Source organism: Microtus pennsylvanicus, chromosome 4, assembly GCF_037038515.1.
Source record: "Microtus pennsylvanicus isolate mMicPen1 chromosome 4, mMicPen1.hap1, whole genome shotgun sequence".
NCBI lineage: Eukaryota > Metazoa > Chordata > Mammalia > Rodentia > Cricetidae > Microtus > Microtus pennsylvanicus.
Genome location: NC_134582.1, coordinates 5,763,392 through 5,785,854, shown reverse-complemented (window position 1 = coordinate 5,785,854; position 22,463 = coordinate 5,763,392). Strand labels below are relative to the sequence as shown.

Sequence of the window (22,463 nt, the reverse complement as noted above, 5' to 3'; positions counted from 1 at the left end):
CCCTGCTGGGCTCCCCAGGGAGATTCAAAGCCAAAGGACTCTTGCAGTTGAACCCAGAGGTAGGGCCAGGCTCCTCTAGAGAGTAATGCTGGATAAACCTGCCGCCAGGATAGATGAGAGATAAAAGCAAAAACAATAAGCAACTTAGAAGGTGACCTGTGTGACTTCCTCCCCAGGGACCCTGATCCCGACTCTCACCTCCTTCTACCCACGTCTACTTTAAGGGATGATTTCCCAATCGTTGGTATTTCATTCAGTTAAAAAAAAAAAAGGATTAGCCAGACGGTGGTGAGCAGTTCTGACTGGTTGGGGGAGAGTGCAGCCTGGCATCTGAAGAACTAGATCATTGTACGGAAAATAATCCCTCTTTGAGCTGATGGTGAAAGTCATGGTGACACCAAGATCCTGGCTCAGTATCTAAGAGTTGTTGGATGATCCCATCAAACCATGGCTTCGTATTTTATCTTGAAGTTGTTTGTTTAGGAACAGGAAAAGCAGAGAGCAGCAGCTCAGAGAAAATGAAGTGTCCTGGGGAAGCCCCTACATGTGATTGTTTCTATGGGGCGTTCTTCACGCACGCGCACATGCACACACACACACACCCCACTCCTTCCAAGCTGCAGGGACACCTTAGGCTTAGAAGTACTTGCTTCCCAGTTAGTCAATTGAAGACGTTTTCTTGTCAGCCCGCACCTACTCTGACTCGAAGCTCGAACCCTTGTGAATCTGCACAGCAAGGAGAGGGCTTGTTATCCTTTGTCTAACCCTGTTTGGGAGCAGTGATGTCAGGGTACAGATTACACTTCTGTAAGCATCAGCAGGTCACACTTTCTCAGAGCTATGGTTTGCCTAGAGCCATCTGCCCACTTTGTGTATAGATGTCAGACCTTCAGGGATGCGGGGAGCTCACAGTGGCTTTCATTGGGAAAGCTGTCCTGTTCTACAAAGAGGACCCTAATGGGCTTCTCTATCTCCTTCTGTCCATGTGTGTGGCCTGGGTTTGCTCAGACACCCTCCCTTTCTCAGTTGAGAGGTCACTCTGGGGACAGACAAGTTTTCTTGAACAGAAGCCCACACAGGCTTCTCCTAGAAGGTTCACTCCAGCGTTAATACTGGAGTTCCTCATTCTTCAGCTCCTGATGGAGAGGATTTAAGTCACCAAAACTCTTGCTAGCATAGAAGTGGCCCCTCTTGTATGGGTGAGGGCTCTTGTTCATGAGACATGCCACTGAGCACAGCCCACCGCAGATGCTCCTCTTGGAACCCTGGTGTGTTGATTTTCAGTGGTCCTAGCGGAACTAGCGAGTCAGACACTACAGTCGCCTTCTGGCACAAGGCTCCGCTCCTGCCCATCACTGACAAGATCATTCACCTGCCCCAGAGCAAGAATCTGGAACCTACTGGATGGACGTTCTCTCTTGACTGACCACTCTAAGCAGCCCTCCCCATTCTCCCCTTCCCTTCCTCTCCCCCCCCCCCTTCATTTCTCTCACTTCCCATCATCCCTCTTTCATCCCCTCCCTCCTGGTTATTTTACCATGTACAGTCAAAAGGACAGAGATGCCTCTGGCGGGACATTTACTTGGGCCCTCTAATTCCGTTCTTTGAGGCTCACTTGGGCTTCCTTGAGGTCAACATACTCTCTCATAACTAACACTCTAAATTAGGATACTCTGAATCAGGAATAAATCCCATGCCACAAGACTTATAGCAGTAGAGTTGAGAGTAACATGACTCGTGCCAGGGAAAGAGTGGTGTCCCTGAGCTTCACCAACAAAGAAGGAAGGCAGAGAGTGTCACTCCATGTGACTGCAAGCATGACCCCGAACACTGCAGGTCCTGAAGTCATCTGGAACTCTGGAGAAGCCTTGAAAAAGTTAGAGAATGCCATTCAGTCTGAGTCCTACTAGGAAATCCAGCACAAACTACTGCATTTGCCCCTAGAGAATAAAGGCCTGCAAATAAAACTCAGTGCAAAATGGGGCCATTCCCTTGCAATTCAACGGTAGATCCAAAACCTTTCACCACATCAGACAAGCAAACGTTCCTTTGCCTGCAGGAGGTCAGCTGCACAGGTCCTAGAGATTGTCGGAGGACCGCGGGGCTCTGCAGGCAGTGCCCACACTGGACTCACCCAGCCCACTCTGTCCTCCTCGGCAGGTACCCTGGCTAAAGCAGAGCCGGAGCCCTCTGGCCCACAGCCGTCCTGTGCTGTGCAACATGTACAAGGTAAGCTGTGGTCACCGTCCCTTCAGCCAAGGGTCACCTGTGTGTGAAAATGCTCTTTGAAAGAGTCAGGATCTTACTGTGTCCCTGGGGTCCAAGAGGCCTTCAGGGCATCTGTGAGACCCTGAAGGGATACAACAAGGAAAAAATTCAAAACAGTAACAACAACAAAAACATGTAGGAGGTAGAGAGTCTGTCTTTGAGTCTCTGGTGCAAAAATCTCAAAGAACCAACCAGGACACGGTACAGCTATCAGGTCATAATGGAGAAGGCCATGGGAACAAGCTGTGGACCTGTGATGTGGCCTTCTGTAATGCCACACAGGCTGAAGAGTCACCAAGAGCACTGGCCTAGAAGGACCAGCCTGGACCAGGTCATTGCCTGCCTGTGTTCCCTAACTACTTGGAAAGCAAGCTTCTATCAGATATCAAGCACTCCCCAAATATCAGCTGAGTTAAACTCAAACAGTGAGTGTCCTTCTTAAGTCCAGCCCCCTGATATCTGTCCCTCTGAGTATGTCACAGAGAGCGTGACTGAGATCCGCCCTCATTTCCCAGTATGGACACTCACATACAGCTGGGGAAGGTAGCAACAAGAGGGGGATCCTTCAGTCAGCCACGGTTGGGACTGCTCCTCATGCAAGCTCAGCGTCACCACACACATTGTGTGTCTATCAGTGACTGTTTCACATAGACGCACACACCATCTGGACCTTGTCACCTGCCTTTGTCAAAGACAGAAGGTGAAAGGTTTGGAAACAACGTCCCAGAGCCCTAACCTCTAGAACATTCTCTCTCTCTCTCTCTACTCCATCGAGCACCTATCAGGAGAGAGGATGCCAAGGGGTCAGTGACGTATTAAACGTAAGCCAGAGAGGGGGCTCACTGTGGATGACCACGCTGGTGTGGCCGAGTCCTGCTCGGTTTCAGCTCTGCCTAGATTTGAGAGCTGTCTCGACTCTTCCCCCAAGTAGTTTATGAGGGCCCACTGTCCCTCCAGAGTTCATCTTTATGGTTCTGCTGGGGCCAGCATCCACTTGACATGCCTACACAGGGCAAAGGTCTCAGGCAACAGACAGCACCTGCCCGGCACCTGCCTGGCCCTGCCGTTTCAGAACTTAGCCTGCAGCCTGTGTGTCAGATGTGAATCCTCTGACAATGCCAGGCACCTCATCCAAAGGCGAGAGAGGCACCTGGTACCCAGGGCTGGATGACTGAACCGAGCCGTAGGATACCTTGTTCATCGTGAACAATGCTGACACTGTCTACCTGTCCTCCCCTAGACTTGAGATGCCGCTCTAGGAAGCAGACCCTGAGTGGAGTGGAGATTCTAACCAGAACCCCAGGGTTTCCCCAGCTGGGAACTATCAAGAGAATATTGGCTTTTTCTCCTTGAACAATTACTCAGCAGGGAGAAGCCAGCCCCTCCTGCTCTTTCCATCCCAGCTGTATATATTTTAAACCTCTGTGTATATATTTTAAAGGCTGGTCAAACTGCAAGCCAGCTGTGAATGACATTCTTGCATGGTCACAGAGTCCAGTCTCTTGTGGACGTGTGTTATGGCAATATGATGCTAAAACATGTTACAGGTTCCCAGTGTGAGGTTCTTTGCACCTGTTATCTGTGGGTTCCCATTTTCATTCAAACAGAGTTTGGAGACTGGCTTGAACACACATTAGGGCCAAAGTAAGGCAGACGCGAGTTATTAGGTGCTATATATCATATTTCCATGTCTACTGTGAGGGAAAACAGATGTAAGATAAATCTAGAGGCAAGACCTTGGTGTATTCTACCAGGCAACAGGGAACTGTTCCAGGACCCGTGCGCGAAGTTACCCTGGCCTCCCTGATACACCAGGGAAAGCACAGTCATAGTTCTGGGTCTGTCCCCACGGCAGGTAAGCACAGAGGCCAGTGTCTGTCTAACAGCCTGGGATTTTATCTCTCGGTTGTGAGCCCACGGGACTTTCCTAAGGATTGTCTACTCTCTCACGTGGTGATGGTGGGTGATGTCGTCCTCCAGCACTGAGGTTGTCTTCGTTATGTTAAGAGAGGTGGTGATGAGTCACAGGTATGGATTAGCCTCAGCCACAGGGAAAGCCCAGCCAGGCCTGGCCCCACCCAAGGTTTCAGAAAGACTCTTGACTCTTGTCATTCAGGATTCTGTGACTTGAAACAAGCTTGCTAAGGAGATAAAGGCGCTAGGTGGAGGCTGCAGGCTGGGCAGCAACTTAAGGCATCGGGAGCTGCTAATTCTTCTCTCTTGCAAGTCGAAAGCTCAGAGGACATGGGTGAGCACTGCTAGTAGCTGTGAACGCTTCTTCCTAGCTTTGTAGCCAGGACACATCCCACGTATTCTGCTAAGAAGGCACCTCTGTTTGTGTCAGTGGAGAGACAGGTACACACACATGCCACTATATTATGTGTTCCTCTCCTATCTCCACCCCTTGCTCTCCTAACACACCTGCAGGCCCTGTAACGCAAACCCACGTTCTGTCACACCCAGTTGGTCCCAGCACCGCTATGGCCTCCTCAAGTGCCAGACTCCCCGCTAGGCATTCTTCAGTTCCAAGAGACTCAGGCGTTTTCTTGGGGCCATGCTTGTTCTTTGGAGCTTGGGGGACAAGTGGGAAGGAGCGGAAAAAGATAAATAGGAGAGGGTTTGAGAAAAGCAAAAAATTCCAGAGTGAGGAAAAGCAAAAAATTCCAAAGTGGGGAAGGATGTGGACCTCAAAGGGACAAACAGCCCCCCAGAAATGCATAGACAGGTCTCGCATACCCCATCTGGGCAGCCTTCCTCTCCCTTCCTCCGTTCCTGCCTTGTGGATGGTTGGCATGGCCTGGCATGGCCTGGGAGCAGGCAGTAGTATGTTCTACTAACGGAGAACACAATGAACAAAACGAGGCAGGAGCTAAGGAGACCCTATCCATGAGGACCGCCTCTCATTGCCAGTGTGTGGGGCTTGGCAAGAACCCTGGTGGAATGATGGACAGAAAGGGCCTTCTCCACTCTCCACAGAACCCCGGGGGAACGGTGGACAGAAAGGGCCACCTCCACTGTCCACACCACCAGGTGCTTTGTCTCGGCTTCATTTGGAAGGCTTTCTAGCCTCTCCTTGCCAGCCTGGCAGGGCACCATCCAGCCATCACCATGCATAGCCCAGGTTTCCCAAAAGGCCCGCACTGCATCCGACCCACCAGCTCTGGGATTCTGCAATCTTTGGTCATAAAGCAAGAATCAAAGACCCGAGGGTTAGGTCTCGTTCTACCAGCCAGTCTGCAGAGGAACGTACCTGGGCTACAGTCTTATCAGAGCTAGGCTTGCTCACTTGGGAAGCGGCTGTGACCGGAGAGAGGCCCGTTATCTGTCTAGAGAGGACTTGGTGCTGAACAAGTGAGAAAGATCTGTGTGCTCAGAGCAGACTTCCTGGTAATGCCATGGGCAGTCTCCCCTCTATATACTCCGTTCCAAAGGACTCAAGGTCACCTCAGAGGGCATGCTAGACCTGCAGGCTCCAGGGACTCCATCCACCCTGAGCTGCTACAGCCTTCGGGCACTGTGTTTCTGCTCTTGAGTGTGGTTTCCTCGGCTGTTAAATTGAGAGTGTGATTTAATTGGAACACACTACAGATATTGTCTGAAGACTCCCAGCCCACTGGTCTTCTCTCTTCAGGAAAGGTTCACATCAGGTGAGGGGTCTCAATCCTCCTAAGGTGGAGGCAGAGCCTCAGCAGGCACCAGGCTCCTTAGATCATCCTCTACCCCAGGAAGTATAGCCTGCAGATCCCCACACAGAGGGATTCCCCACGCACTGGGAGTCTGCCTTGCTGTTCGATGAATCTGACTCCCTCCTCATTGCCCCACGCATGGCTCTGGGTAGATATGGATGGGTTTTGTGGTTGCACATGGGAGTGGGTCCTCAGTCTGTCTTTGGAGCGAGCAACTGTTGGCCAGGACAGGAGGCCAACTCTCTGCCTGAAGTCCAGCCATCTAACACAGGGATGTGTGTGCAATCCCCATGCCTGGTTTGAGCTCAAAGCCTTGGTTCTCTGGAAAGTCTGTCTTTGTTTCACTGTCTTTCCAAAGAACCTCCCCAAACCCACACATTGTGCAAATGGACACAAAGTTCCAAAGCCGCAAACCAGGCACATCCTATAATCCTAGCACTAGGGGAGGGGAGGGCCGTCACATGTTAAAGGCCAGCCAGGGCTACATAGCATGACCTTGTCCCCAAAGAAAACAGCTCCATATCATCAGTGTTTGGCTTATACTGCTAGTGTGACTTCTGTTTGGTATTTGTATTTAATGGTGTGCTTTGGATATAATGGGATCTCAAGAACAGTGGGTACCTGGAAGCAGTGAAGAAATGGGAGTATAAAAGCTTGTTCCACTTCCCACCGTATTTAGAAGGAAGCAGGATCGAAGCCTCAGGAACTAAAGGACGCTGGGGCAAGGTGCCACTAAGCTGCTGACCTACTCGAGGAGAGGCAGAGCAGTCAGGTGTGCTAGAAGCCAGCTACCCCCACAGAGCCCTTGGCCTGCCGCCGTTGCTCCTTTTCTGGGGAGCCACTAGCCAAGAGAAGTCCTGAAGCAGGCATCGGAACTGGGCCCCGCTGAAGCCTGGAAATCCCTGGCCTAGAGAGCACCCAATTAATCCCAGAAGTGTGTGGGACCACTGGGCTTTCTGTCCGTCTTTCTGGTCAAGTCCGAATCTCAAGTGCACATCCCAGGAGGTAAGAAGTCCAGAAGATTCTGCTGCTAATCCTTGCACTGCCAAAGAAAGGGGCAAAGTTGCCAGAGAAGGCCACAATATCTTTGTTCTCCATGTCCTGGAGCAACACAAGGGAGCCGGTGACCCCTAACATTGCAGTGGTTGCCCCTCCCCCGCTTTACAGCCCTATCAAAGAAGCTTTCACTTCAGGATTGGCTGAAGGTCAAACTCTTCATCTGAGGAACCAGACCGTGGGATGTGTGCAAACATCATCCTTCCACCAGGGACACAAGGATGGACGCTGGTGGTCTTCAGTTGTCCCCACAGCAGATAGCATCCCCGCCTCGCAGTGAGTTGAGGGGAAATGCAGGACAGTGAAGGCAGGAGACATCCTAAAGTTTCCACCTACACAGGAAGTCTGTCCACACCTGTCCAGAAAGTGAGAAAAGCCACGTGGATGCCGCCTGCTTTCTGTGAAGAAAGGGCTCTATTTCATTAGTCACAGCGTCAGTGACGTGGAACACACATGTTCTGGAGCCAGGCAAAGACCCAAAAAAGGGAAAACCACTCACTCATAACCCCCCAGACCCCAGAATTTAAAAATGCATGAATTTTGCTAGGGGGAAATAAGGGAAAACTCTCTCTCCAGAAATACATTAGAAGCAATTTGACCACAAACGGCATTCTGGCTTCTTCTGTGAATGTAAACGAGGCTAGAACTGGGGTCAGCCAGTTGTGAGAAGGACACACACACACACACACACACACACACACACACGTACTGAGATGCCTTGGGGCAGTCAGGGTATGGGGTGTCAGAAAGGAGAAAGATGGCCTCCCCCGCTGTAGGCAGCATTTCTCTGTCACAACCCTGGGACTTTTGTCAAAAATGTTGGTTGCCCATGTCCCTCATTTCATCTATGCCCCTGACATCTAAATGGATCACAGATAAGTTGGCTGTTGAGCTCTACCACTGACTCCCAAATATAAAGCAACTGCTAGCCAAGGCCTTCTCTGGAGACAGCGTTAAGGAGGAGAGCTGTTCCCAAGATTTCCAGCAGACAAGCTTTAAGGCAGGAGAGACAGCAGAGGCGAGTCCTGCCGGAGAAAGGCTCTGTGGGTTCAGTGTGGGAGTGCTGATGGGAGGAAACCCGGATGCTGACATTCACCTACACAGGGGTGAAACGTTTTCTCAAAGCCACAAGCTCCCCCCAGGCCTCACAGAGCAGCCTCCCAGGTCCCGGCCTCGGAGTTCAATTAAAGACAGTTAAATGCTAATTGAGTTCCTCCCTCACTCTGGGAAGCACTAACGAGAGCTCTGTGGACTGTGGTGTCCTGACGCCACCATGAGGCTGTTTGCAGCCTTCTGTGAGGTCAGGTAGGAGAGTGTTTACCCAGCCCGTGCGGGTGTGGGATCATGGCTTAAAACTAAATTCAAAAGAAAGAAAAGACCATGTATCAGAAGGTGACTTGGTTTATTCTGTCTCCCGAGGGCAGAATAGAATGTCCCTAACTGCTGGTGTTGAGGACTAGTTTTTCCTCCGACAGAAACTAACAGGGTCCTACATTTTAATTACATGGAAATGAAACCATTCCTATGATAATGATGGGAAATGCTCCTGCCATTAACCTTAACTGAGATCATATTTGCAAATCCAACTTAATTAGGAACTGATTTCCAGTACCCAATGGACTCCATCCATCTACAATACTCAGGTTTCTCCCCCCTCAGATATAAACAATTTCTTTCTGGCCCACAGCTTCAGAACTTAATATAAATCTGCAAACTTTGAAACAACTAGGTAAACCGTGATGTTAAACTCTCTTCTTCTCCCACATCTCACCCTTTGGCTGGACTACAAGCCAGCAGCCTCCTGTGCCTGCTGTGGATAGCAGATCCTCCTGCATCTCTAGGCCCACTCCGCCAGGTTAGCTGCAGGGCCTGGGCTCCCGAGGGGCCTCAACAGGAAGGTCCTTGAACCCCTTTGCATCTCGGTTTCACGGTACAAACGAAACCAAGCAGAGCAACGGTGTGGGTGATGGTTTGGGTTCAGGTCCGTGAGAGACACAGCCATGCCCTGTGTAAATGTGATTGATCTTCGGTGTTTACACGAATCTGTGTGGCCACAGGAGAAGGGAGAAAGTGCAACCCCAGATCCTGGGTGCTGCAGGTCGTGCTTCCAGGCAAGGGGTTGGGGTGAGGAGCATTTCTCAGGCCAGAAATTGGGATCATTATTTCCCCTGACCATAAAAGCCTAGGCCCCGCTTCCTTATTTAATGGCTGCCGTGACCGAGAGTCACTCGTGACCTGTAGTGATCTGAGAGTGAGGGTGTTCTCATGCTGTTTTCAGGGAGCAGTCTCTCTTCAGGGAAACAAGCAGCCAGCCAATCTGATGACCACTGACCCCCTGATAGACCGTCCAAGTTTAGGGTTCCTACAGGAAGCTGGAAAAACCTGAAAAACGCGTTTCGTGCCCTCTGCAGAGAGAGTATCTGAGCGCCCCCTGCTGGTTATGGGCACCATTTCCAGCTGAGGGAAATTGTCATTTTTCACCATCTAATGGGGGAAGCACCCAGCTCCAAGATCAATGAATGACCTGGTTGGCTGGGGGTCCCTTCCACAGCTCCAGAACAACTCGTCGTCATTTTGACGCAAAAGGGTTGTTGTCGTGTTTCCTTGTTAGCATGGTGCAAAGCTGAATTGACACAAAATGAGGTTCTTGATATAATACCAAGAAAAAAGAAAAAAAACAGACTAAGAGAAGACAGGTGTAGTAAGACGCCATTTAAAAGCATTTGCAGCACAAAGTCTGCCTGTCTCACAGCAGGGCGCCAATTATCCATCGCCTACTTGTAAGTAGGCACAGCACCGCTGTTCATACAATGGAATTTTTTTAGTTTTAAAAACAAGACTAGCTTTGCTTGCCCTCACTTGTTTCAAATGTTCAACTCCAAACACAACCATGGTGCTCAGGTGGGCTAGGTGGCAAGACCCCAACCCACTCAGATTCCCGGAGTCATTGGCCGGCCAACACTGGCCTTGGCCCTGTGGCCCTTCTTACTCGTGGTGACTTTGTTACAATGCCTGTTGGGAACCCACAAGGAAGATGTGCTGCCGGAGACAGGCTGGGCACAGACAGAGACTTCAGTCTTGGGGAACAACAATAAAATGTTCAGTATGGGCTCCTCATTTAGCCTTCGTGAACGCAGCAAAGCAGTTCCCTGCCAGAGAGCAATTGCATGTATAGCCCATAATGAACTAAGAGACCAAAGTCCTTTCTCCCAAAGATGCCAGCTCACCAGATCGTCGCTGACCTTGCCCATCACCAGCACTCTTGGGCAGACACTTGGAAAGTCTGGCATATTGCTACACGGAATATAGAGTGGGTCCCGTGGGGGGGGGTACGTATAATGTGTGGGGGGGTGTACGTATAATGAATTGTATTTTGACAAAGATTCAGGGACAACTCAATGGAAGAATGGAGATCTTTTCAACAAGCAGTCTTGGGACAATTGGACACGCACCCGCCAAACACCACCAACAGCAAAAGGTACCTCAACTCAACCCTCATCTTCTGCAAAAGTCACCTGAAACTGAATCATAAATCTCTACGGATGCCAGAAAATTCTAAAATCTTAAACAAAAATATAGGAAACAATCTCCTTAACAGGGGTAGAAAAGGGTTTCCTAGACCTGACATTAAAACTGGTTCATCAAGAAAATAGGCAAATTAGAGCCCATCAAAGCTTGATGCTGTTTGCGTGAACGCTGATAGCAATGTGCATAGACAAGCCACAGACTGGGAGAGAATATCTGTATCTTTGTGGAGTCTGAAAGTAGAGCCGTGGTCCTGGGGGTCAGAGAGAGAAAGGCCAGGGCTTACCTCGGACAGATTCTGCTAAAGAAGGAAGCGTTGCATGGGCCGAGTGACGGCGGATGCATAGCTGCTACTGAAGCCTCCTCAGAAATGGCTAAAATGCAACCCTGTGTCCTGCGCATTTGAACAACTCAGATGCAGCACTGCTCTGGCCCATGCAGCCTCTTGCCCCAGCCCAGGATGTTGCTACTATGGCAACTGAGGTGGCCTCTTGGCTTTTGCTGCACTCACCACAAAGCCAGGTCTAGATTGGGGTATGTCCCAAGGCGCGACATCACTGAAGAACCGCCACCCTTTGTGATCTTTTCCAACAGCCAGGGCTTGGTCTACCCAGCACCTGCCAAGGGCTTCTAGGGTTCTGACATCCGGCCCTGTGGGCGCTCCTGCGACTAGCTCTTTCTGCAGACTGTGGTAGGAGGAGGATTTTGCTCCTGTGCTCCTTCCTCTTTCTAGCTGCTGAGTGCCGTCATGATAATCCAACAGCACCCTGGGGCCCACACAGATCCGTCTTTTTCTGATGAAAGAGTAAAGCCTAGATGAAGGCATGAGGTGTGGAAAACCAGGAAGGATAATCCAACATGGCAATACTGGGCAGCTAAAAGGTGCTGCCTGGGTCGGGAGGCAGTGGCATAGGTAGAGGGGAGACCGTTCTAACTGAGAGTGGCCTGTAAGGAAACCTCCAGGGTGGAAGCTGAGATGCAGGCTGCCTCCGCACGGAGGTTCTGCTGGGAAAACTCACAGAACAGTATGATGGCTCCAAGCATCCTGTTAAATGGCCTTGTTTTATTTTCTAAACTAACATACAGCAAAATGGACTTGCTTTGTATAGAGCTCTATATGTTTTAACAGATTGATAAACTTGTGTAGTTACTACCACAAAGACATATCAACCTAAGACCGCCCCCTTCCTTGTGTAATCAAAGCTCCTTTCTCTCCTCTCCTAACCCCTGCGCTAGCCTCCCTCACCACAGGATAGGCTTTTCAGGGCTGACACGGAAAAAGATGATACAGGCAAAATCTTTCTGAATGGATCCTGTCAGTCAGCATGACTTATAGATGCCTTGGTGTTATTTTGTGTTTAAAATATTGTTTGTTCTACTGCTAACTAGCATTCCATTGATGAGCACACCACAGTGTGTTCATTCTCTTGATGACGAACACTTGAGTTGTTTATAGTTTGCAGGGATGAAAATGTCCTACAGACCTTCATGTACGGGCTTTGGGTGAGTGTAAGTTCTTCATTGAAGATCTAAGTTATTTTCCTTCAAATGATTAGTGATCAGTACATTCATTTAAACATCACTTTCAAAAATACAGTATTTCTCTTTCATCCTTCCAAGCTTGAGGTGGGATTGCAGGGCTATCCAATCAACATGCAGCTGTATTTGCTCCGAGAAACTGCCGAGTTGTTTTTCCCAGGACTACGCTAGTTTCGTATTCCTATGGCAATGCATGGCAATGCATGGGAGTTCCAGTTGCTCCCTGTACCAGTCAACACTTGGTACTGTCAGTATTTTTTCTTAGCTATCTGAACAGGTGGGTCGTCACATCTCATGGCTCCTGGTTACACGTTCTTGGTGGCTGTTGGTATCGTCTCAGCTGTTTTCCACACATCTTTGGTGAAATGCTTCTTGAAGTGTTTTGTTCAGTTTTTAATCAATTTATTTTCTTACTGCTGAGTTTTGAAGGTTTAGTGTTTTAAAAAAAAAAAGCATATTTTGTGATTTTGTGTTTAATTCTTTTTCTCATATGTGATTTGCAAGTGCATTCTTCCAGTCTGTCGTTTGTCTGTTCAGGCTCCTGAGAGTGCTTCATGTAAACAGTGTTGAGCTTTCATGGGGTCTGGTTTTACCTATTACCTATTTTCTTGATGAATCAGCTTTTGATGTCTTGCCTAAGAAACATTGCTTGATTACTATAAACTATGTATAAATCTCGAAAATAAAACCATGTGATTTGGGTAGCTTCTATATTTATACAGTGGTTTAGCTATTTTGATTCTTTTAGTCAAGATTAGTTTGTCAGTAATCCTACTGGCAATTGCATTAAATAGGTAGATAGAGCTGACATCCGTACTGTTTGAGTTTTCCAATCCACGAATATAAAATGTCTCTCTACTTAACTCTTCTCTGGTCTCTTTTCTAGAGTCTAGACTAATGAATCCCTATATGGCGCTATTGTGTTTTGCTCTAGGGTGCCAGGGGCTGATCCCAGGGCCTTGGTAGGAAAGTATTCTACTGCTGTGATACAGCGCAGGTCAAATTCTGTAAATGCTTTGTCAGGTTCTTTTCTGTCACTGGCATTTAAATTTTGAGTTTGTGTTTAACTGTTTGCTACTATTATATAGAATATATAATATTCTATATTATATATAATATATGATTGCCTAAATATCTTTTGATTCAAAAAATCTGCAGATATAATATAGCAAAGCAGACATAATTACACTGCTGCTGAAATTATCTGTGGAACAGTGTAGATCCAAAAGCTCAAGACAGCATCCTAGTCACTGTTTCTTCTCGGTGTATATGCTAGCCAAATGCATGACCCCTAGCATATAGATTGATCATGGTTAGCTCCTATATTAAAAGAGATCAGAGATCTGTGAAGCCACACAGCAGTCACCCATAGCGGATGATTCTTGCGCGGTCCACTCCCTGCTTTATTGTGGACAGCCTGACCCCAGCTTTCATAGCTCTAAGGGGATGTTGGGTAGCCTGGGAAGCTCAGGCCCCTCACAGCCGCCACGGAAGAGCAAATGGCATCCTGTCTCCACAGCAGGGACTGGACACATGTGTTGTGAAAAGGAATGAAGCTTAAGAGTTCTGTGGGGTGTGAGCTGGCTGTCAGGGTGGGAACAACGGGAGGGGAGAGGAAGACCATTTAGAAAGTACCAGCTGGAGGTGGGCTGGGAATGCAGAGCACGGCCTTGAAAAGTGAGGAGGTTCAGTACGCGGTTATCTGGAAGCAGTGAATTTTGGTCTTTGTGTAAGAGAGGGAGGGGAGAGGGAGGGCAAGGACTGTGTCAAAAGGTCTGTTGATGTCGGAGCGGGTGGACAGGGTCAAGGAGATCGGGAGGGAGCAGCCCCCGTGAGCAGAAACGCACAGATAAGATCACTTAGCTACAGTGTTCTGTCTGAAGCTATCTATCCATGAAGGCTGTGGAGTAGACACATGTCCGTGCCCTCAGGGCGCACAACACAGAAGGTGAAGCTGTGCTCACTGTTCAGTTCCTCACAGTGAGGCTCATGACGTAACAGGTACAGAGAAAGGCTGCGCGTTTGGCAACTCTAGTTATCACCCAGGGAGTCGCACCCATCTCCCACACCCTCATAAGCTCCAGAGAAGCAGTTCTTGGCCTTTTGGTGGCAAACAGCTCAAGAGGGCTCTCCCAACCCACATACAGAGAGACAGAATGCTGCTGGGGACCGGACTGCCTAGCTGTGACCTCTGCAGACAGGCCCCACACATCCCTCCCCCCCCCCCCCCCCCCCCGTTGTAGTCTTGTTGCTGGCTGGGTGAGGTTCCTCCAGGCCAATGGTGATTCCACGATTGTGCTGGGAGCCGCAGAGGGAGAGACGGGGCAACATGTGCCGCGCCGTCTCCTCCTGAACTATTATTTTCTGGGAACTGTAGTGTTGCGAAGTCTCTCTGCAGGCTTCTGCCCGAGGGTACCTGGCTGGGTGGAGACTCTTCCTGTGTCACTGAGCATGTTCACTGGGCTGAGCACTGAGTGGCAGCCAGGAGGACAGCAGCAGGCAAAAGCAGGGCCACTTCCGCCTCCCGGGCGAGGTTGTGCTCCATCAGTGCCGTTGGGCTTGCTAGAGAGTCTCACTGGCTCTATCCACTGACCCGGAACCTTTTGGTTCTGTGGACTATGAACGCTCGGGTCAGATGGACACTCTCAGCAAGTAGCATTTTTTACTTCCGTCTTACTCGAGGTCGGAAAGTGTCAGCCACACACCTGCAGACTCAGAACCTGGTGACCTGAGGCAGAGGCTAGCCCATGATGCCTTGCTCCAAAGCTAATGAACAGACTACCTCTGCCCGTGATGGCTTCAGAAACAGGGCAGCCACCTGGCGAGCTGCGGTTGCACCAGCATCTTCCCCATCACCGGGAAGCACAGAGAGGAAGCCCGCCTTCCTCAGGACGGACCTGGCCCGGTTATGTCCTCGTTGTCCTAAGTTGCTTGCTTCTCTCTTTCAGGACTCACACACAAGAACTACCCACTATGGCTCCCTGCCCCAGAAGTCGCAGCACGGCCGGACCCAAGATGAAAACCCAGTAGTCCACTTCTTCAAGAACATTGTAAGTGACCACATACAAGGGGACCAGGAAAGCATCAAAGGAAGGTTGCTGGATCCAAGACAGTCCTTAGCTCGCCCGTGGCTTCCTGGGATCCTTCTCGGGGTGCAGCCGACCTGAGGGACACCATCCTCAGTAGGAACTTGGTTACAAGGATTCCACGTCCCAAAGGGCACTCTTAGCTGTATTGGGCATGAAACAAACTATGTATTCTAATAAGAATTCGGTTTTCCTGAAACCAGACAGCTAATTGATGCTGAGTAGAAATCCAGGCTTTGTGCCCTGAGAAGGGACAAGGATGGGAATAGGCATTGCTTAGGATGACTGGTGAGCTGGTGAGCAAAGAAGTGCAGGGTGTGTTAGGCCAGCAAGACTGCTCTGTGTGACATGTCATATAAGACACATAGGATGCACAGCACACAGGGTGATGGTATCCAACTGATAGCGATGATAACAATGCCCCGGTGTTTATCAGTTATAATATGTCACATTAATGCCGATGCTAAATAGCAGAAAGTAAGCAGCTGGGTGGGCTGCTCTATGGGTGTAGGGGAAATGTGTGATTTCATTACACTTTCTGTGCAAATATAAACTCCTCCACAAAACAAATGTCTGAGTTAGCTTTTTATTGTTATGATAAGACACTATGACCAAGGCAACTTATAAAAGAAGGAGTTTATTCTGTGCTTATAGGTCAGAGAATGAGTTGATGACCGTCATGTCAGGCATCAGGCAGGCAGGCAGGCAAGGCGCTGGGACGGTAGCTGAGAGATCACATCTTGAGATGTAACCGTGAAACAGAGAGGTGGGGAGGGGGAGATAGAAATAGATAGACAGATGGATGATAGATAGGTAGATAGATAGATAGATAGATAGATAGATAGATAGATGATAGATAATAGATAGGTGATTGCTAGATAATAGATAGATAATAGATGATAGATGGCAGATAGATAGATAATAGACGATTGATAGATAATAGATAGATAGATAGATAGATAGATAGATAGATAGATAGATAGAGCAATAAGTGGGAATGACCCACCCCAATGACACACCTTTTCCAACAAGGCCACATCTACTAATCCTTCCCAAACAGTTCCATCAACTGTTCACATATATGTGAAGTACTCACATATGAGCCTATGGGGCTCATTCTCATCCAAACCACCACAATAAAGTTTATGAAAAACTAACGCTGAGGGCCTGGGTAGGAAGCACACTAATTAAGAGAGCTGTGATAAAACAGCACGGCCAAAGGCAACATAGGGAGGAAAGGGTTTCTTTCGCTTACACTCTGTACCACTGTCCATCATGCAAGGGAGTCAGAGCAGGAACCTGGAGGCAGAAGCTGAAGCAGAAGCCGCGAAAGAGCGCTGCTGACTGACTTGCTCAGCCTGCTTTCTTATGCACACCAGGACCACCTCCCCAGGGATGGCCCCACCCACAATAGCCTGGGCCTTCCCACATCAACGATTAATTAAGAAAATGCACTACAGATGGGCTTACAGGCAAATCTTACGGAGGGATTTTCTCAATTGAGAGTCCTTCTTGTGACATAAGTGACTCTATCTTGAGACATAAATGACTCTATCAAGTTGACATAAAACTAACCAGCACCCTGCTCTTGCAAAGGATCTAAGTTCAACCCCTAAAATCCATGTGAGGTGGTTCATAACTGCCTATAACTCCACCTCCATGACCTCCATGGGCCCCTGCGTGCACATGGACAAGCACACACAGAGACACTTTAAAATGAGGCATAGTATTGGAGATATCAGTGGGTGCAGCATGTCCAGCCCCAAGCATAATACAGAGGCGTGTGTTAGCTTCTGATGCCCAATAGACTGGAGCCGTGTCTGTAGACATGAACTAGTGGGACCCTCTGAGAAAGAGTGGGACCCTCTGAGAAAGAGTGGGACCCTCTGAGAAAGAGTGGGACCCTCTGAGAACGAAAAAGTGGGACCCTCTGAGAAAGAGTGGGACCCTCTGAGAAAGAGTGGGACCTTCTGAGAAAGAGTGGGACCCTCTGAGAAAGAGTGGGACCCTCTGAGAAAGACTGGGACCCTCTGAGAAAGAGTGGGACCCTCTGAGAAAGAGTGGGACCCTCTGAGAAAGAGTGGGACCCTCTGAGAAAGAGTGGGACCTTCTGAGAAAGAGTGGGACCCTCTGAGAAAGAGTGGGACCCTCTGAGAACGAAAAAGTGGGACCTTCTGAGAAAGAGTGGGACCCTCTGAGAACGAAAAAGTGGGACTGCCTCCAGGAGGGTGAGCCACTGCAGCCCACACCTCTCTGTCTTCCAGGTGACACCGCGCACACCACCTCCATCCCAAGGAAAGGTAAGACCTTATATGTTCTGATCCATTGCCAGCCAATACAGAAGATTACCCTGAAATTAAAACTGTGTTCTGAATGGAACTGGGCTCAGGGCTCCCTAAATCACCCCAGCCTTGCTCCCAGAGTCTCCCAGTGGGACGCAGCAGCGGCCAGTCTCCACTCTACAAGGCCAGTGCATCCCTGCACTGTTCACTGAGCCAGGATCCACCACATTCTGGTCTTGGAGCTGCAGGTGGCCCTGCCAACCCTGGATCTGGCACACTGAGGGGAGCCTGGTCCCACTGGGGGGAGGCGTGCCATTTGGTGTTGCTGTTGGTTTCGGGACTTTGCCCTGGCTGATCATCACGACACCGTCACTGTTTCTTTCTCTTCCCCACAGGGGAGAGGCCTGTCCCTCAGCAGATTTAGCTGGGTAGGTGATGACCACATTTCCTCTGCTTCCTCCTCCTCTGCAGCCTGCATAGCCCACTGACCTCTAAGTTCTTTCAGAACCTTAACACTTGCCTTCTCTTTCCTAGCCAGCCCAGCTCACCAACCACAGTTGACAGGCTGTTTTCTGTTCCAGGGCAGGGACGAAGCCTTTCAGCATGGATTGCTGCCAGGCTGAGATCCAAGCCCCACCAGCCCCGTACCTCCTCCCAACAGGGTTCTGGGTGCCTTCTCAGGGAAGAAGGACTATATCACACTGTAGAAAATCCCTAATTCTTCTCCAGTGGCCGTGTTGGGGAGAAAGAGCCCAACAGACCAAACACAGAAAGATGCTGGCCATCCCTTAAGACAGTATGCAGATTCAAAGGAAGAGATGCTAAATCCTGTTGTTTAGTTTCTAATACCCCCTTTCCCTGTTAGTGCAGGAGATTTGGGGTTTTGTTTGTGTGTTAGAAGTGCCTAACACGGAGGTAATAAACTGCCAAGAAAGATGCCTTCGGGGTTTCAGATTTTAAGACACACGAGCAAAGTTTCCGTGAAGATTTTAATTGTTTGAATGGCTTGGCTTCTAAACATTAGCAACACTTGATGTCTATGCCGATTTAAAATGCTTACTGATAAATCCTAACCAAATATATTGACCCCAGCTGCTAGCAGATACTAGATACGGCTTTTATCCTTGTAAACAGCTTAATTCTCAGAGCTACACAGATACACAAACACCAGCCTGTTAGCCAGAGGGGGTAGGGTGAGAGGTTTTTGTCTGTGAACAGTGGGTACAAAGGCCATCTGTGCCAGCCAAACAATACACAAGAGAATGGTTGAAGGGGGGAGAGACGGAGAGACAAGAAAGAGAGAGGGAGACAGAAGAAAGAGGTGGGGTAGAAACAACAGTAGGAAGAAGACAGGCAGCAGAGCATGGGACACACACCTGCAAGGCCAGTACTCAGCAGGCAGAGGCAGGAGGACTCCTGAAAGATCAAAGTGAGCCTATATAGTGGGGGCCTCCGAGTTGCCCTGTCTCAAAATAAAATAAAAATAAAGTGAAGAGAGGGAGGTGTGCAAGAGGAAGGATTACTCAAAATTCAGGAGACTCTGGCGCCCGCCTCATTCCAGCGCTTTCTCACACTGAGCAGTGAACCACTCGCTGGAACATTCTGTGTAAATGCATGTTGGACCTGATTCTTTTTCTCACAAGGTAAATCTTCAAAACTGATGACAATGAGGTAGGCGTCTACCTATACCCATTCATAACCTCTTTTTGTTTTTAACTGTCTGTGCCATCAAGAGACAAAAATGATGTTGAACGTGATGTCTGATTCTACCCAGGATTACTTTAGCTCCTGCTGTTCTTGTCTTAATTCTCTAGGTGTGGGTTGCCATGGCATTATGCAAAGACTGGGTGGGAGGGGGTGGGAGGAGGACATTTCATCCTGGTTCTGGGAGGCCCTTTGACCCATGGGCAAACAGGTAACTCTGCATTCTCCAGTTTTGATCTCTCCAGGACCCCTTAGGTCTCTCTATGTCCAGTGTTCTTCCTGGTTTTCATTGTTTCCAGGATGGCCCTCTTGTCTGGTGTTTTCAGGAACTCTATCTGGCTTGCTCGTGTCTCTGTTATGTGTACCCTGGTAATGTCTAGGCTTTCCGAGATGAAAGTGTCTGGGACAGTCCACATTACTGATATGAAAGTTCAGCTGAATTCAAGTCTCAGAGGCTCTTGGTTTGGGGGAAAAGCCGTACTCTGGAACAAAGGGACTCAGCACTCACCCAGAGAAGCCTGTGTGTCTGCCTCTTAGCTGCCTGTTTTTGGTGCTACACTCCCCAAATGCCACGGCCCTTCCATGTGGCTTGCAGGAGTTCAGGATGCCCAAGTGGCTCTGGCTGGCCCCAAGGGCCCAGCTTAGACTTTCCACTAGTCCCCATCCCTTACCTCATCAGACCACCTGAAACCAGAACAGACCCCTGGCGCCAGGGGGCGCCACTATCTGTCCCAAACACAAGCTAAAGAGAGGGAATTTTTGTTTTGTTTTTGAGACAGGATTTCTCTTTGTAACAGTCCTAGCTGTCCTGAAGCTAGCTCTTGTAGTGGAAACTGGCCTTGAACTCACAGAGATCCACCTGTCTCTGCCTCCAGAGTGCTGGGATTAAAGACAAGTGAGCAGAATTTACATAAGTAGTGGGAATAGGGGTCAATGTTAGGTCATATGGCCTGGGTCCTAACTTCCATCCTGCCCCAAGCCAGCCTACCTGGAAGTGCCTGGGGTCTTTTTTATCCCGGCCACAGCACATCTAAGATGGTGGGCAGTTGGATTGCATCTCAAGATCCTTCTCGCCTAAAGCACTTTAGTGAATCAGCAAAACTAGTACGCTGAGGCCCAGGGCTGCTTCTGATGCTGAGCTGTTAGCAGTTACCATGTTAGCCACAACAGCTGGCTCGCCATTTCCTCTGGTCAAGACCCAAAACAAAGTCTTGAGCCCTGCCCTTGAGGCAGAATTCTGCAAGGCAGGCTGAGTCTTCCTGATCAATCTCCGGGACTGCACACTGGAGCTGGGTGAAGACCTTACCCGGAAGGCTGCTCTCATCTCTCAAGCTGGGACCCAGAGAGTCTTGTATGCCCGTCATCACTGTCCACTGCTGCATCCCACAGGGGGTGACCATCTCCACAGAGTAAGAGGCAGGAAGGGGTGACTGTTCTCTTTAGTGGCCAGTTCCACAGGACCCAAGTGCAAAGGTGGGCACTTAGGACTGTCCATCCTCTGAATGAAAGAGCGGCACTAACCCCGCTGTGCAGGAAACTGGGCTCACAGAGGCTCCCACACCAGCCCGAGGTCACCCACCTCAAAACGGGGAGGAGCCGCTACCAGGTACAGCTTGCTTCCTGCACAGGTCAGCATCCCAAATAGGAGCCTGAATCTAGGTGTCACTAAGGCCATCCTAGAGAGGCTGCCCTGGACCAGAGATTGGGAAATCAGTCTTTTACTGTAAGGAAGGTAAATCTCAGAGAGTCCAGAGATCCCTCCTTCTCCCGGGCCACAGAAGCAGCAGAACAAGGGTAAGCAGAATTTAACCTGTGTAAGACTAGCAGACACAAACTTAAGCGCCAGGCACAGGGTGACCCTCCTGGCCCCTGGACTCCAGCACCTTTGTGGCCTGGATGGAGTTCCGCAACTGCCTGTAAAATTGGGTGTTTGTGCCTCAGAACACACAGCACCACCTGGTCAGGCCCTCTGTTCTCCAGCTTTGTCCCCTGATGGACTTGGGGACAGGCACTTCTTCAGCCCCTCCCCAATGGAGCTCCCTGCTGCTCAGGCTCCTGAGTGACTCACCAGTGCCACCTGGTGGCTCATGTCCTGGGTAGGCCCTGGTGGCAGCTGTAAGCGGGACACTGAGCTCTGGTCTTTTCTTGCAGGGGGCCGAGGGGCAGAAGCCAGGATTTGGCTACGGAGGCAGAGCTTCCGACTATAAATCGGCTCACAAGGGATTCAAGGGGGCCTACGACGCCCAGGGCACGCTTTCCAAAATCTTTAAGCTGGTAATGTAACATTTCTACCGTGGGGAAACACCTGGGCACCTCTGTGGGAAGTGGGGCCTGGAACCACACTCTGGGTTCACTGTGCCCCACTCCTCCAGGCAAAACCGTGACCCCAGAGTGATGCCAGGGGTCAGGACAATTATTAAGGAAAGACGAATTCCAGAATCCTCAGCTAAGCTTAGCCAAAGGTTCAGTCACCTCCTCCACCCATGACTTGCCCTCTCTTGTTCTTAGCCAACATAAATCTGCCTTCCTTCTCGGTTTCCTAGGAAATTAGTGTGGAGCCAAGAGCCTTTTAAAGGAGGCCGCTGTGTGATGCACAGGCGTTTCCCCAGGCCTCACACTGAGCCCATAAGGTGCCTCTTCTCTCGCTAGAGGTCAAAGTCAGGGGGGACACTAACCTGGGTCCCCACCAAGGGCCTAGGTAGGAATGAGCAACACCTGTATGTGAAAATGACTGATAGGAGCCCCCCACACACACACACACACTGAGGAAAGCTCACTAAAATCACTCCAGGGACCCAGGAAGACCCAGGAAGGAAATGCATGGGTACCAGAATCACACAGACCCAGGGAGAGATGCCAGGACCATTGTTGGTTAGTCTGTGGCCTCAGCTCCTGACTGCTCTGAGAGACAATTTCCTCATCCGTGGAGTAGGGGCAGATGTGCCCACTTACGCCATATCTGCTGAGGTGGCGGTGAAGGTCCTGGTAGGCATCGAGGCACCAGGAGCTGGTCTACAAAGCAGCGCTGGCCTTGTGCAGAGAATCTCCCTGTGTAGTTGTAAAAAGGCTCCCTGGAAGGGAAGGTTGGAGCTCAGAGGCATCCTGTGTCCTCCCCAGGGAACCCACAGGGTAAAGTCTATCCTGGAACATGGGCGTTCAGACCAGACTTTAACTCTGAACCATGTCCCAAGTGTCCCCTAATGAGCCAAGTGGTGGTGGCGCACACCTTTAATCCCAGCACGCAGGAGGCAGAGGCAGGCAGATCTCTGTGAGTTCAAGACCAGCCTAGTCTACAAGGGCTAGTTCCAGGACAGGCT

At 49.8% G+C, this 22,463-nt stretch overlaps 1 protein-coding gene across 4 annotated transcripts in view; it reads left to right on the top strand.

The window, feature by feature from the left end:
- Nucleotides 1-22,463, top strand: part of Mbp (myelin basic protein) — a 104,102-nt gene that overhangs the window by 77,063 nt on the left and 4,576 nt on the right. The window contains exons 5-9 of one of the 4 annotated variants that reach the window (XM_075968151.1): nt 2,161-2,229; nt 15,023-15,124; nt 17,425-17,460; nt 17,838-17,870; nt 21,298-21,420. In XM_075968151.1, coding sequence (XP_075824266.1) covers nt 2,161-2,229; nt 15,023-15,124; nt 17,425-17,460; nt 17,838-17,870; nt 21,298-21,420 — 363 coding nt within the window. The remainder of the gene's footprint in view (nt 1-2,160; nt 2,230-15,022; nt 15,125-17,424; nt 17,461-17,837; nt 17,871-21,297; nt 21,421-22,463) is intronic. The other 3 variants (XM_075968152.1, XM_075968153.1, XM_075968154.1) reach the window with 3 other exon arrangements.